The sequence below is a fragment of the Jaculus jaculus genome, chromosome 14, assembly GCF_020740685.1.
Source record: "Jaculus jaculus isolate mJacJac1 chromosome 14, mJacJac1.mat.Y.cur, whole genome shotgun sequence".
Classification (NCBI taxonomy): domain Eukaryota; kingdom Metazoa; phylum Chordata; class Mammalia; order Rodentia; family Dipodidae; genus Jaculus; species Jaculus jaculus.
Window position 1 is genome coordinate 79,082,418 of NC_059115.1, and position 17,003 is coordinate 79,099,420.

At 38.1% G+C, this 17,003-nt stretch overlaps 1 protein-coding gene across 2 annotated transcripts in view; it reads left to right on the forward strand.

Moving 5' to 3' along the window:
• Edil3 (EGF like repeats and discoidin domains 3) overlaps positions 1 to 17,003 on the forward strand; it is a 413,243-nt gene that overhangs the window by 289,265 nt on the left and 106,975 nt on the right. For both annotated transcript variants that reach the window (XM_004651638.2, XM_045133604.1), the window contains one exon: positions 433 to 614. In XM_004651638.2, the coding sequence (XP_004651695.1) occupies positions 433 to 614 (182 nt within the window). The remainder of the gene's footprint in view (positions 1 to 432; positions 615 to 17,003) is intronic.

Sequence of the window (17,003 nt, forward strand, 5' to 3'; positions counted from 1 at the left end):
TAGTTTAATAATAGTTGAGACTTAATATTTGCTACAAGAAAAAAATGACCAACAAATTTTTGTTGAGGGCTTATAACTTGTGAGGACTTCTAGATTCTGTGAATAACTGTATAATGGTCACAAAATAGGTCTTTAAGTAGTATTGTCCTTGTTGACATGATCTGCAACTAAAACAGATAACATTAGTTGAAGCCAAACTATGGTCCAAAAGGGAAATGCTTGCTCAAGGAAACACTTCTAATAAAAAAAGAGACAGAGTGTCATAAACTGCAAAAATCATTTTCCAAATTATGTTGCAGATTTGTGAACTGGGTAGAGCTTAGATAACACAGAGGTACAAATAAAAATCACTTACGAAAGTTTAACACCAAATCACCACACTTTGTATCTTGATGGTATCTAACACATCTTTTCCCCCTAATTTCTTGCTAGAATGCTCAGGCCCACTGGGAATTGAAGGAGGAATCATATCAAATCAGCAGATCAGCGCTTCGTCTACACACCGAGCCCTTTTCGGGCTCCAGAAGTGGTACCCTTACTATGCTCGCCTTAATAAGAAGGGACTCATTAACGCCTGGACAGCCGCAGAGAATGACAGATGGCCATGGATTCAGGTAACAAGGAGATGGGACAGAGACTTACCAAAACAATCAGAATCCCTTATGAAATCAAAGAATTCATTGTGGGCTATTCCTAAGGAGCCTAAAGGGGTGATGTTGTTTAGGACCAAAATTGGTTACAAACTCAAAATATGTGAAACACACACATGCTATTTCACACTGGGATGAAGGCATTGATATGACGGCACAGTTGGGTGCTAAGGATACTATTTTAAGTTGTATCAAGAAGGAGACCACCACATTCACACGTCTTTACTCGCACAGTCAATATTTATGATACAAGAAAATAACAATTACGTCTATGCATTCTTTATGTCAAGAAGTTTTTCTATGTGTGCCCGTGCATATAGCTTGTGGAACTTTTAAACTGTCTTCAGCTCTCTCTGGCGGTAGCAGAGAAAATTTCACGTCATTGTTTTGAATTCATAACTCACCCATCAGCTATTTTCTAAACCAGTGGAAGACAGTAACACATATCGTGGTATTAAGCACTTCCCCAAAGACCTACAGATTAGAAATGCCAACATCTGGTCGGGCATTCTGTCAACTTAAACTTTCTAGGCCTTTAAGTGAATTGATACTACAAACTAGATGTATTTGGAAGATCAAAAAGGTGATCACAGTTGTTTTCTGTGAAAGATTATACTTCTGCTGTGGAGAAAGCCTTAATAACTAACTGCCTACCAAGTCATTGAAAGGGAGGAAAACTCACATATACTGAGTGGTCAAGGTAAGAATAGATTATAATGAGAAGGATGACTTTGGAATCAGACCATGGAAAATAGCTTTCACTAAGTTAGATGTTCCATGGAACAAAATAATCATTGGTGCTCCAGGTGACTGCCTGGAACATTGCATAGAATGCCACAACAAGAAAAAGACAATGGGCGGATTTGGCCATACATAGTATGTGAGCTTGCAGTGCAGTAAGCTGCTCCTACAAGGGTTAGGCCATATTCTTTTGACATGAAGAACTATTAAGGAATTTTGATTAATTTAGTTGGTTGATCTGCTTAGTTTATAACACTGAGCTAGAAAAAATGGAACTCCCTGATGTGACATTATTAAGTACAATGTAAGATTGCTCTGCAAACATTTCATATAAAGAGAAATTGATTTGTGGTGAAACACTAAGACAAATAAACTTTAGGAGCTGGGTCAAACTCTCTTTCAGATTGCTTTCTTTTGTTGAGACCTCAGAGAAATTCTTATATAAACTATGCATATTTCTTTTATCTAAACACTTCTAAATTGTTACTTATTGTTTATGTTTGGGCTTATCAAGTTATACTTGCATGTGTGCGTTGTCAGAAATTGACTCATAAATTACACTGGGCTTTTCCAGTCCAGAGCCACATGAGCAAACTGAACTCTGCTCTGCTCTTCCTGAGCATTCTGAAATTCACTTGCAGAATTGTAGTCATTGCAGAGCATTACAACTTCAAAAAGTTTATGTAGTTTTATTATATGTTTATATCAATTTATTGCCAACCTAACCAAGTGCATTATTCTGACTTTGAGAATGAAAATGGAGTTCCTTTCATTCTAGGAATGAACTAATTTCAGTGGAACAAGAGAGTGTACAGCATAGAGAAATTCATATTAAAATGAGTTTATCATATTAAGGTAAATCATTCAAAATGTCTTTTGCCCTTAAGAGCAAGGGTATGCTAATTATAATGATAATGTGTGATAAAAAACTGCTTCTTATCTCAGAATAATGGCAAACAGGAAGAGAAAGCCAAGGGAAACATAACAATTTTTTGAAATACAGGAGGATATCATGCACATTGCTGATGAAAACTTAAAACTGTTCACTATCATTTAATGCATAATAACTCTGCTCATGGTATGTGTTTTGCTATTGTGTTCTTTAAGAATATCTTAGCTAGGCATAGTGGAGAATGCCTTTAATCCCAGCATTTGAGATGCAGAGGCAGGCAACCCTGAAACCTGAGACTACATAGTGAATTACAGTTCAGCCTGGGATACAGTGAAACCCTACCTCAAAAAAAAAACAAAGTAAATAAATAAATAAAATAAAAATGAATACCTTGCTTTCTGTTCATTTTCCATATTTTATCAATTACTTTAAAGCAAAAGATCATACTTGAAAGAGAATCTAAGCAAATTCCAAGTTTCCTTTGTTGGAGAATTAATTCATTATTAATTTCTTCTGTTGCTTAATTCTTTTATTTATATTCAAGTCTTCAAACAAAGACTTTGAGTACTTTGCTTAAGCCCACTTATAATAAGCATGCGCTCCCTTAATCTTTCCTGTACATGCCATAACACTCTAATTAGAATTCCATTTAATTTTCTTCTTTCTCCTGGTAAAATTAAAATTGAAATTGCCATTTTTAACTCACATGCTCAAAATTCAATTATTGATAGTACTTCAATGTTTATAAATGGCTCTGGATGTTAAAGGGTTAGTACAGCTAATGCATTTAGATGAGAATTTATTTTTTACAAGTTTTTTTTTTTACCTTTATTTTTTCTCTTCTCTTTTTCCAAGAGCTACAGCACACATTAGTTCATCAGCATCATGTAATATAAATTTCTATTTTTGATTCATGTTAGAAATAGCAATTTAGCACAGTTAAGGCAATGTGTTGGAGTTTTTTTTTTTTTTTTTTTCATTTGAAAATATAAAAGGCTTACTTAAATCTCATGAATGCTTTGGTGTCTATGAAGGGTTAGCCAGGATAACTATTTAGTACTTATTTTTAAAGGTTTTTAGTTTCTATTCCTGTATGTTTTTCTTTTCTTTTACAGCTAAACGCGATGTAGTTTTAAATATCTAACACAATTTTGTTTGCATATAAAGAAACATCTAACTATTTATGTATTCTTCTGCTAAGTTTTAACTAAACAAATGTTAAAACTTTACGCCTTGTTAGCTACTAGTGTATAAAATAAAGCAGTGCATTCCTTCAAGATTCTCTAACGTAGCTGGGCCTAGTGGCCAGGAGCATAAGCCCAGGCACCCTACAGGCTGAGTCGGGAGAATTGTCAGTTCTAGGTTGGCTGGCAGGTACAGTATGACTCTGAGGCCAGCTTCACAAACTTAGTGAAACCCTATAATATTAGGGGGAAAACACCTTAGTGAGACCCTGCCATAGTCAAAAAATTGTAAAACTACGACACTGTTATATAGTTCAGTGGTAGAGTGTTTTTCCTTACATTTACAAGACCCTGGGTTCAATCCGCAGTATTGCAGAGTTTGGGAGGGAGGAAGAGGATGTGAATCTAGAAAACAGGAAAGCAGAGAAAATACAGCCATGTAGTGCCTTTGACTTTCTCTTATATATCCTGCTGTTACATTTCCATCATACATTATCATATCTAAATAGCCTGTTATAGTAGGATTTTTATTATTCTTGAAACTACATTAATATAAAAGTTTAGAACACAAACAATGAAATGTCCATGGCTCTGTCCATTTCATGATTATATCATTGCTTGCTGATATGTCTGATGAGTGGGTGCTCTGTGAGACCAAGGAGAACATTCATCCGAGAGTTAATTTACTATTAGTTGCATCCGTATTACTTAACTACTAAAGAAAATAAATTTGTCCTAACTCCTTTAAATCGATACCCTATCAGAAAATGTGGTTATGTGCTTTTCAAAACTTTGATACTTTTATTTATTTATTTGCAACCAGAGAGAGATAAAAGAAAGACAGAGAAAGTGGATGTGTCAGGGACTCCAGCCCTTGCAAATGGACTCCAGATGTGTGTGCCACTTGGTTGGTACATCTGGCTTTACACTAGGGACTTAAACACAGATTGTCAGACTTTGCAGGCAAGCGCCTCAACAGCTCATCCACCTCTCCAGCCCACTATGTCTCTTTTTTTATACATAGCTTTTGTGAGTGGAATAAAAAAAAGTTATTTCTGAAACTTTAATGTAAACAGGAATACTGAGTCACTTGGAAGATACAGAATTTTCCAGATTGTTCCCAAACCTACCTCTGCTCATCTTCGGAGTGTGTGGGTTCCAATCCGTTGCTGCCTGTGCTGCCACGAGCTGCACTGAGCTCTGTCCTGTCCTGGCCCTGCCTTTCAGCATCTGCTGGCCTGCATTTCTACTCACCCTCACGCTGCTGTGGCTCACTCTGCCGCTGGCTAGAGCCCTTGCACGGTGGGCATCATCTATACGTCCTCTCCTTTCTGTCTTTGCATTCAGCCCAGTTGTACTTCTCTCTGTGAAGAACGTCCTCTGTCAGAGCTACAAAGAAACAGCTGTATTTGCTTTCCTCTCCACATTTCCATCAGAGCGTCTGAAGCACCTTAGTAGGTTCTTCATTGTCCTTTTCTCTCCTCTTACATTGTAATCACCTACAGTGGGAGCTAGACCTGATTTTAAATTACTTCCCAATCCTCCTGAACAGCAACTAGTCATTCGTCAGTGAAAGAGCACGGATATTGAAGGTAAAGACTGAAAGGATAAGAGGAGAGTGTATGTCCCATGGTAATTATTCAACAATACCCAAACAGACCAGTTCTCGGTGTGCAACGATTACATAGATCTATCACAGGTGGCATGTATGATACAATGGTCTGTATGTGGAGGAAGTCTCACTCATCTGGTAGGCAGAGGAACCTTTCTTTATATACATCCTAAAGAGCCCATTTTACTATGGCTCTAATCTTGAAATGACGGAACCTAACTCAGACATTGAAACCTTTAGCTTGTGTAAATGCAAAAGTCAATTAAGAAAAGACACAGAGTAAGAGGGGTGAAATAATCAAAGTGGCAACTGTTTTATGGAGTTGTACTGAGCACATACGTTTAGACTCTCAGGATGCAGAATCCACCGAATTGCATTTGTGACCAGTTCACTTATGCCTTCCTCATTTCTGGACCTTGGGTCATGTAGGAAGCCTCTGCTCACAACACTCACCTTTCCAGAACATAGATCTGGAGGAGACAAAATTCCAATTGCCTGTCACCTTTTATAGTTTCTTATTGCAGCTCTTCTCCTATTTAGCTATATGTATTCTTCTATATTTTCCCATGCATTTAAACCACTCTCAGCCCAATAGTATAGGAGAACTGCCTATGGGAATTGTTGCTGGTTACCGAGAGGGACTGCCTCCTGGATTAGGTAAACAGAGCTGCAACAACGCCTCCTTCTGGCACACGGGAGGCTGCGGCCTGTCCTCAAATATGAGAAGCACAGAGAAACTAGCAGGGGCGTGTGAGCTCAGACTAAAGGTCTGCCTGTCTCTTCATATTTATCTTCTGGAAACTAGTGGGATTACTATTTGGACAGGGCTAAAGGAATCTCTTATTTTCACAGTAGACACTGAACAAATTTGTTCTGCCCCAGTGCTTCACTGAAAACCTGGTTGTGTTAAAAATGTGACCCAGTACCAAACCACCATGCCTGAACCTGAAAGCTACATTTTCTTGAGGCAGCAATTAATTTGAAACTTTTTCTGTCCGAGGGAATTTACTGCTTTCAAAGCTAACTGAACACCTCAGATTTAATAGTGGAAAAGCCATGTCTTCACCGACACTGGGTGAGAAGTCGTTCCGTTTTCTGCAGCGCTACGTGTCAGCTTACAGTTCATAGCCTGTGCTCTAGCACCCCACCCGACCCCAGCTGCTCCTCGTGGGTAAAGTGACCCCCCAGCCAGCCTGTGTATCCCAGTTGTTCAGATGGACAGTTGCAGGCACGCCCCCTTAGGTTGACTAGATTTACTGAATTGCTGCAAACCCGTGATTCCTTCACAACTCACCATAGCCCCCTTTTGCTTTTGGGGGTAGGTAGTATATGGTGAGTGCACAGGAGAGTCAGTATTTCTTAAAGTTTATGAGGTAAGTATAAAACTTATCCATCATCAAACGAGCAGCTCACTACTCGCCTGGGTAATTGGATCAAAACTTTAGGTAAAAGATACAGAAGGACTTTGCACACAGTGCCCCTCCCCTTAGAGTCCCTGAAACTGTGGGCCAGAGAGACGAAAAGAGCTTACCTAAAGAACAAATAGCTGAGATTTACTTTGATTCTAGGAGGGATGGAAAGATTGCTCAGTGGTTAAGGCACTTGCATGCAGTTTTAAGTATCCGGGTTTGATTCAAGTGCCCTACAAGCCCAGATGCACAAGCTGTTACACAAATCCGGAATTAGTTTGCAATGGCTAGAGTCTCTCTAGTGTTCCCATCTCTCTCTCTATCTCTCATAAATAAATAAATAAATAAATAAATAAATAAATAAATAAATAAATAAATAAATAAAAATATTTAAAAAATACTGATTCTCCTGAGACAAATCATTGTAACAACTATTGTGATGAATTTATGGTCTAGCAAGAGATGCCTACTTCAACTTGGAGGTGTTTCTTTCTATTTAAATTAATGTCTCCAATTATATTAAGATGTTGGAAAATAGTGAATTGCTCTGCAAATTAGAACTTCCTGTGAAATGTTTTAATAAAGTGATGGATGAATTCAAGACATCAGAAATCTAATACCTAATAACTTTAGCTAAATTGGTGATGTTTTACTATTAACCTAGATATACTTGTGTCATTCTTAGGTAAAATCCAGATTCCTTCATGAGCTGGTAATGACCATGTTGAATTGCTTTCAAAGATTTTTGGCCTGCACTATGAGGCCTTCAATAATTAAGTCATGATTAAATAGTAAAAGAGTTGTAAAAATATCTACATCCCGCAAGATCTGCTTTTAAATATTTTATTGATAAATCTTCAGCCATGTCTTAGGAATCTTTAAAAAAGAAATACCTACCTTGCATGAGCCCAGATTATCAAGAAAACATGAAAAATCCATTTGTAGTTTAATTATTCCAGGGATTTAGCAGATTCAGTATCTGTGAAAATGGCTTTAAGGAAATCATTCCAAACAGGAAACACAGTCACCTACATCACAGGGGAGAGAAAGGAAACTCAAGGTACATCAGGAACAGGTCTCATTATGTTGAGGGGTTCAAGTTGAATATGTGTAGAAGTTATATGAAAATAAAAATCTGGAAAGGAAAGCTACCTCAAAAATGTGAAAATACATCAATGTCCAACAACATGCATATGAGATGTATACTGATGGATTTTCAGAAGGTTCTTAACCTTGTCAAAAGTAGTGTTCTGACTGATGATGTGTCAACTGTCTTTTAAAAAATAGCGTATTTATTTATTTGAGAGAGAGAGAACAGGCATGCCAGGACCTACAACCACTACAAACAAATTTGAGAAGCATGTGCCACTTTCTGTATATGGCTTACTTGGGTATGGTGGAATTAAACATGGGTCCTTAGGCTATGCAGGCAAGCACCTTACCTGATAAGCCATCTCTCCAGCCCTCAACTCAATACCTTGCTTGGAGACAATGCACAAAATTTCATTGACTAAATGAAATGTGCTTTAGGGGGCTAGAGAGATGGTTTAGCAGTTATGGCACTTGCTTACGAAGCCTAAGGATCATGTTCAACTCTCCAGATCCCACATAAGCCAGACACACAAGGTTGCACATACATATAAGATTGCACATGTGTCTAGAGTTCAATTAGAGTGGCTGGAATCCCCAGCATACCAATTCTCTCCTATTTCTTCTCTCTCTCTCTGTCTTTGATAAAACTTAAAAAAAAAAAAATAGAAAGAAATGTCCTTTAGAGAAACCTGGATTAGGGCAAGTAGTCACTATGAAGCTATCCTGAGCAGAGGAAGATGTAAAATGACTTGAATCAGGCCGGTAGCTGTTGACACAACCTAGAAGGTGATGTGATAATGAATGTTACCTGTGTGTTACTGACAAGCGACTGCACAATGCCACGGTCCTGAGCTTAAGCACAAGGAGTTTCCACTCGTGTAATACAGGCACGTGGAAAAGTAGAGCTATTGTATCTACTTGGAGAAAATCCCGACCAAGGTCTGTATTATGGAATTGAAAAAGTAATTGTCATGCTCTGAAGAGAATGTGAAGATGGATGAAAAGCCAATGGCTTGTGAAGACACAACCATGTCACTCTTCTATGTTTATGCCATTGGCCACATGTGAGTCCCATGACCACAGCTCATGGATGGGATCAGGTACTATCCATTCAGGACTGGCAGAAACATGGCAGAACATGTGGGAACCCAAAATCAAGTGCATTTTCTCTTGTCATTTCCATCAAAACATTGTATGCCAAGCGTTTATACAGGAAAACCACTGTGCAGAGCCCATAGGAAGAAACAAACCAGACACGGAGAAGTGAACCCATTTCCCACTGACACAGCTTCCAGAAAATGTTACTTTTGTATCATGCATCGGTTATTTTTTTTCTCCATACATTTGTTTTAATATTGTTTTTGCTGCTGGTATTTTCACTGTTGATATATTTAATTAAAACTGTGGCTGTTTGAACCTTACCTTGCCATACTTAGTGTAGATTGCTTTATTTTCTTACGACTTTGGTTCTTGTAAAAGAAATAACGTCCTCAGGTTTTCCACAAATAAACTCCCAGTTTTTGTGTTTCTGTTATACTCTTAATGCTTCAGTAACTCTGAGGCATGTTTCTTCCATGTTCACCATCCAAAGGGTATGTTTTCCTTTCTTGGGTTTAAGCAACTGTGTTAAATTCAAGCTGCTCTAGCTTGTGATTATCATTATTATTATCACTGGTGCCATTAGAAGATGAAGGACTGCCTGCAGAGGTAAATGTGAATTCCTCTGAGTTTTCTGTTTTCTAACAGGAGACAACCTAAGCCAGTATGTTTACGTAATGTTTTTTTTTTTTTTTCTCAAGAAACTTCTACGGTAAAGTGTAATAATCAATCTCCTGCTATTTCAGTGTTTTGTCTAGTTTCGTATCTGCAATAGGTGAGCTACCATGTACTGAGTAGCTACTTATGACAGAAATTCCCTATGCCAAGATGGGTAATACTTGACTAAATATAGCGTATCAAATCTTATCCATAACTTTTCTGCCTCATTGTTGTGTGCACTTAGAGAGAAAAGTCTCTGCACTAGCTTAAGGAGCAATTATGTCTGGAGAGGCCAGCGAATCACTGAGTGTGAACCACATGGGTCTTTTGGATGAGGACTTCTTTCTGTTTCTTCAGACTTAAAACACCTTCTAGAATCACTTCTGACTCTTCTTACATTAATGGACTCATTCAGCATGCTCTTTGAGCATTTCCATTTACCTACTGTTCATTTCAGTATCACTTCCTCCTCAGAGAAGCCCAAACTCCACCCCTTGCCCAGGGCTAGGTGAGATTCTCCTAATGCATACCCTTATAGCTTGGTGATCCTGTCTTGCATTAACACTTGTCAGAATGCATAACTGAAATGCTCTGTGGGGCCATATCATCAGATGACTTGGGTTAGGGAAGCAGCATGCTTGGCTTATTTTGTATTCTTACAATTTCCAGTAACATTGCTAAATGCATAGAACACAGGCTGTTATAATTTTGATATTCCTAAATTCTAGAACACTTGATTTGTTTAGGGGAGGCTTACTAAGAATTAGGAAATAGTGTGGAACACAAATAAGCCAAGTACTCTATTCTTTTGGTCTTTAAATCAAATGCAATTGAAGCATGTTTAGGTAAACTATTATACTAAAAACAATATGATGTTCAAGGTCAGTAGTCTGGCCATTAACTGTCACCTCAAATAAAGTTATGTGATATAGCTTTATATAAATAAAATACCACCATTCACAGGTCATCTTTTTACAGTAGCTATGAGGACTAAACAACAGATATGAAGTGACTATTTGGCTTTAATGATTTTGAATACTAAAAGTATGTCCCCACCAATTCTAAAATATATAGTTAGCTTTTAAATAAGAATTTTATCTGTATCTTCCTAACATATTTGTACAAAATACAAGTGATAAGCTAAAGATGATTATTCTAAAGTAGAGCATTAAATTTTTCAGCCTAGCACTGAAATAAGTGTGGGTCTAAATTTTCCAAAGAGCTAATACCACCACAATCAAAACTGCCAGGTGGCCTTTGGGAATGCTCCTTATGAGGTAGTGACCACTTCCATCTGCTTCCACGTCGGCTCTGGCTCTGTCCTGCTCCTATGGCCTAAAGAGGTCGTCTTAGGTCATGAGATCAGGAGACACAGTGGGCAATAACACAGCAGGAACTTGAAGCCTCTTCCACCAGACAAATTTCTACAAGTGGGGAAATAACTTCTTTAGACTATGGGTACTTTGAACATTCTGTTACTAATATGAACTGAATTATAACTCATATATGTTTGCGTGTATGTTTGGTACGTTCAATTTTTTACTCAAAGAGGAATAAAATAGTAGCATCCTACTGTAAAAGTATGACCTGTGGCTGGTAGTGTTTCTTTTTACAAAGGAGCCATATGGAGTGTAGATTGGTACTGTAAAGATGGATTTCAAGTAGCCTTTAAAGGGTTAATATGTTTTCAGTTTGTTACAATAGGTGAGAGCAGCTTTGTTGATCAACAAAACAAGGGAAGACATTTTCACTTTGCTGCCTGATTATTTCCCTCCTAGTATCTGAGCACAGAAAGAATCAATGTCTTGCCATAGTGTCCGATTTAGAAGCAGCTGAGACATCTCTTTGGATCTGGAATGGCCATTGCATCCTTGTGGACTCAATAAGGCCACTGGACCTTTCTAAGCCTTGTTTTCTTATCTGCAGGATATACTGATTTGTATTTTCTCTTTATTCCCGTGCCCAGGCATTTGGCCCCTTGGCATCTGGTCTTGTGTTCCCACTCAGCTGTGTGTGTGCTTTCTTTTGAAGAGAACATGTATGTGTGACATGTGCCAATTTTTTTTGTTTGTTTGTTTTGTTTTGCGAGGTAAGGTCTTGTTCTAGCCAAAGCTGACTCTGTAGTCTCTGGCTGGCCTCAAACTCACAGCAATCCTCCTACCTCTGCCTTCCAAGTGCTGGGATTAAAGGCATGTGCCACCACGCCCAGGAAACATGCCAAAATCTTGTGGTTTTTATATTTTCCTCCCATATAATCATATTGTTTATAGAGATCTAAAAGTATTCCCCAAATTAACTATATTCAGTGATTATCGACAGGCATCCATGTATGCAGGTCATTATAGATTCAATGCTGCAAACATAAGTTAGGATGACATTGTAGAAACTAGTGATTCTATAGTGAAAAAAATGTGTTTATTAGGTTGGAAGAAAAAAGAATGTACTAAAAGTATGGAAGGAGAAAAAATGATGGAAGAATGAAAATATGTCTAAATTTTTAAATGTCAAGAGTAATTTAGTGTGCCTAGTTTTGAATGTTAACAAAGGAATTTTACATGTTAGTGGAAATTTATAGCACTTTTAAACCATTATAGCCTTAGAACTTTGGATCCATATTTTAAATGTAATTATGGAAATCATTAAAATAGTTATAATCATTTTTCAGAAAGTTAACTCTAAATCTGGCATTACATATCTAACAATACAAGTAAATCTAGAACTTTTGAGCCTTCAAAATAATTTGTTTAACACATTCCGGTCACATTCTGAGCAAATTAGAAATAAAACATAGTAATCCCTCATTAAAACATTATTTAGACTTTAATGTTTAGAAAATGTTAAATAAAAATTATAGCATGGAGGCTGGAGAGATGGCTTAGCGGTTAAGTGCTTGCCTGTGAAGCCTAAGGACCCCGGTTCGAGGCTCGGTTCCCCAGGACCCACGTTAGCCAGATGCACATGGAGCGCATGCATCTAGAGTTCGTTTGCAGTGGCTGGAGGCCCTGGTGCGCCCATTCTCTCTCTCTCTCTGCCTCTTTCTCTCTCTGCCTGTTGGTCTCAAATAAATTAATAAAAATAAAAACATAATAAAAAAATTATAGCATGGTATTTGTGGGAGAGCAGAAATTAAAATTTTTAGAAGAAGCAGTCTGTGTTTTAAAATTTTATTAGTTCCAAGCTCTATACAGCAAAATTATTTTAAGATCATGTAATATTTCTCAGATTGAACTTTTAAATTTTTAAATAATTTAATTTTATCATTAAAATTTTTATCATAGTTGTGGAAGTATTTTTTAATGTGTTAAAATTATTATCTTTTAATTAATGGCTAATGAGTTGATTTTGCACTAGACTGTGTGAAAATAACATTCTCCCTGAAATAATGCTAGGCTTTCTCTTTGTGTATTTTCTTACCTACATGAAGGAGGCATGGAAAAATTCCTATTCTCTTTTGTTTGTTGACACATATAATAGAGCAGATGTATCTAGTGGATTTCATGAGGTAATAAAAATACCTAAATACTTTGAAAAAGTCAAAGATATAAAGTCAAAAAGGGTCATTTTTCTTCTCTATTTCTGGATGGGAAATCCGTCGTGGAATACTTAAAGATGCAAGGCTTGGGTGGACAGCGTCTTGCTGCTCAGAAGACACTGTGAGTTCCCCAGCCTCTCTCTTCCGTCAAATACACAGCGGCTTGTTAAGTAGCAAAGGTGTAGGACCTTTTGCAGGGCCATGGGTCTACTGCCAGCCATGCGGCCTGGCCTGCTTACAGTCTGGGGCTTTTCTCTAACAGGAAGGAGCTTCCCCACCCTAGTGTTCATTGGTCAGGACAAGTGCTTCTGTGTCTATGTGGTAATTGTTTTACTCATCAGCAACAAGAAAGGCTTGATTTACTCCACACGCTAAAGGCAAGACACCATCAGTCTTGTTTCTCAGTTTCTTAACCACTGGCCAATGTTTTCATAGCACTACCATTGCCTTAGAGTCCCTAATGAGAGGTCCCACATACATTAAGACCAGTTGCAGATGTTGGTGTGTTGCGAAAAAAAGAAACAGGTCAGGCACAAAAAATTTATTCAAAATATGAAGTCATTTTATAATATCTCACCTTTCAAATCATATTTTACAATAATAAGCTGTTTAAGTGCAGTGTCCTTAAGGTCCACAGAAATGCAAGGTAAGTTATAAATGATTCCTTATTATAAAATGTGTAAGCTGGTAGAAGAGTTAAAATTTACTCTTGTAGTGAAATTTTACTACTAACTACCTTATATCATTTTTTCCCAGTGGCATTATAAGAGATTGTAGAATATTGCCAGAGTGGATCTGAGTTTAGACATCATGTGAAAAGCATTCTAGCATGTCTAAATTAGATAATCTACTTAGAGAATTTATTAGGATTCTACAAGATATCTTTATGTCATCATTAACCACTTAGTATTAAGGAAAATAGTGAAATAGTAATGCAAAATATTTAAATTTTAATCAAAATTTTAAGTTGTCAAGAAAATCCATAATATGTAAGTTTCTTATGTTTCTATTCAGGAAATATACTGATATGTGCAATGCAGTAATACATTTAATTCCTGGAATATATTTATTTAATTTTATCTTAAAAGTATAGATGAAATGGGTTGTTATTTAGCTTAAAATAAATACATAGGAACAAAAGAGCACAAAATGTAAAATTATTGCGTCAAGCTAGCTACTGTGTATGCTTTTATTAAAGAACCTTACCCTCCTCCTCTAATCAGTCTTATTACAAAATACTGGAAAATAATATTGTAGACAACTTTCCACTCTCTACACTACAGCATGTGTTTGCTTTTAGCTTTTTAAGTTTATTTTTTAGCTTCAGTGAATAAAAAATGAAGAGCATCACAGATTCCTGCTTCCCAAAAGTACCTTTAACTTTTTATTATGTGATATTTGTTTCTGTCTTGAAGGTTAATTGATCCCAAGTCAGTATTTAACATATCAGGACACTTGTTGCCACTACACATAATATAAATGGGAAGGTACACGGTATTCTGGTAGCTAAACTTGGAAACTGTTGTGTTTACATTGTTCATATTTGCATGCTGCAAATAATCAACTGAGCTAAGAAAAATCAGAGCATTTAGGGATCATGCATCAATATATCCCTGTTTATTCCTTGCTGGTCTCTTTCAGCAAGGGCCAATATAATTGGATATTCCATTTTTTGCTTTTACTTTCTGATGCATTAAGCACTTTTGTTGGTCATACTTACTTGGAAGTACACTCAGAATGATGACCAGAGTAGAGGCATCAGCCAACTCAGAGAAATAATGTATTTCTACTTATCTTCTAATGTGCATGTAAGTAGACAAACTCCTTAAAATTTTCAAATGGCATAATCTCTCTATTATTTTCATTTACTGGAACAAACTATAATGACATTTGTGCTGTTGCTCAGTTTGCTTCCACTGCAGACTTACTTCTACTCGGCAAGGTCACTCAGAGAAGTTTTACAAAGCTTCTTACAGGAGAGTTTGGTCTTCTTAGTCAAGCCACCCTGTATCAAGGGTGCACACTGGGGGTCTTCACTTCTTTTGGGAAGCACCTCTGTCTTCCATAGTAAGTGTATTGTTGTGCTTACCTTCTCGTTGCTGGGATGAAGCACCCTACCAAAAGCTGCTGCTGGGAGGGGGAAAGATTTCATGTGGCTTATACTCTCAAGGGGATGTGTCAGGATGACAGGGCAAAACATTACATGAGCAAAGACTGATCATCATTTCTGCCACAGCAGGTAGGAAACAGGAAAGTTACTTGAGCTCCGGTAAAGGACAGCAAGCTCTATGTCCCTTAAGTCTGTCCCCAACAAGAAGACCCCTCCGGCAAGGTGTCACCTCTTAAATTGCCACCACATGGGGAAAAAGCATTCAGAACACATAAGCCTATGGGGGATATCAGATTCAAAGGACCACATTTTGCCCCTCACCCCATAAACTGACCACCATCATGTTGTAAAGTACAATGCCTTCAGCCCAACTTTTAAAAGTCCCCATTGTTTTTGTTGATCTTGGCACTGTTCAAGCATCCCCATATTCCAAGGTCTTTTAACTGTGAACCTACACAACCAAAACATATTCTATATAAATGACTCCAACAAGTTTTGATATAGCCTGGAACGTACAATAAAGCAGCTGCGGATTGTTCATGCCGGCGGATGCGAGGCTGCTCATGTTGGAGCAGGTGAGGAAACCCAAACCCAGCAAGACCAAGAGAGAGGCAGTGAGGCAGTGTGTAGGAAGAGCTTCAGAAACAGGTGGGGTCCAAAATGAACTGTGACGCCGGCCATGGTCCTGGAAGATCCCCTCTGGAGTGTGGGGCCAGTCGCCTATCTAATACACCGGACACGTTCTGTTCACTGAAGGGAGTGTTTGGCCGAGTCCTAGAGTGACTATGTATTTTATATTTTTATGCATGTTCTTCTCCTTTTGTCGAAGGGGCTAATTAATTGGAAGCACGAGGAGGGCTTAGCTAGCATGCAAACAGCTGACAAGGGAGGAGAGGGACCATCTTGCAGGATGGAGTCCTTACTCCTTACAGTGTGAATAAGCCCTGTGTGTCGCCTGGTTTTTGCTGACTTGGAGCATTGCCGAAAGAGGTTTTCCTCATAACTGGACCTAGTGACATCCATCTGTGGAAAACACAGTATCAAGAGTTACTCCAAAAAAGATTGTTCTCATGGGGACCAATGAAAACATACATATCTGAGAGGAAAAACGTCGTTCGCTGTCTCACACACAATACTCCATTGCAGGCCATTAAAACGTACAGGACTTCATCACACCACTACGGATTGGTCCAGTGAATCTTGACTGGAATTTTGCTTATTATTGTTATTCTTATTACCAACATATTTTGTATGGATACATCATGTGTTGGCACCCTCTCTTCCCTCATCCCTGCCCCCATTCCACTGGGGCGCTCCTCACTGTGGTTGCAGCTATTCCCTGCGGGGTTGTGGATTATGAATTATGGTAGCAGCAGACAGTATTTTGGGGGGAAGGGAACATCTCTGGGATTTTTTAAAATAACTTGCTCAAGTGTGGCTCTGCCCTGAGTTAGTGTAGACTACAGAGGTGAAGGGCTCACTCAAGAGAGATCTCTCTACTGTACAGACACCAGTTACAAGGAGTAATTTGCTACATTTGACCATTAATCAAAAGTCTCACCACAATATTCCTGAGTTGGAATAATTTACTGCTCTGAAAACTTTGGCAAACACTCATGCCTGGCAATTTATTGCAAAAAACAAATTAATAACAATGGACAGCTAAATGAAGGGATTTTGGGGTGATATATGGCAGGAGGGGTCCATCCCCGTGACTGCTGGTTAACCACCCACTAAGAATCTATTTCATGTGCTACATATGCCCACGACTGTGTTTGGGGACTTTATGTAATCTTGATTACATAAACACTATTGATTACATCATCAACTTCTATTGCCTTCCTGAAAACCTTCCAGCAGGGTGGAAACGAAAGTTATATTTATCGGGGTTCCTCTGCTGGCCAATCCCCTTCCTGAGGCTACCCAGCAGCCCACCTAGAGTGACTTTAATGCAGGAGGTGGTCCCACCACCCAGTAAAGTATATGAGATTGAGAACTCAGAGGCTTCTATTGCTTATGGAAT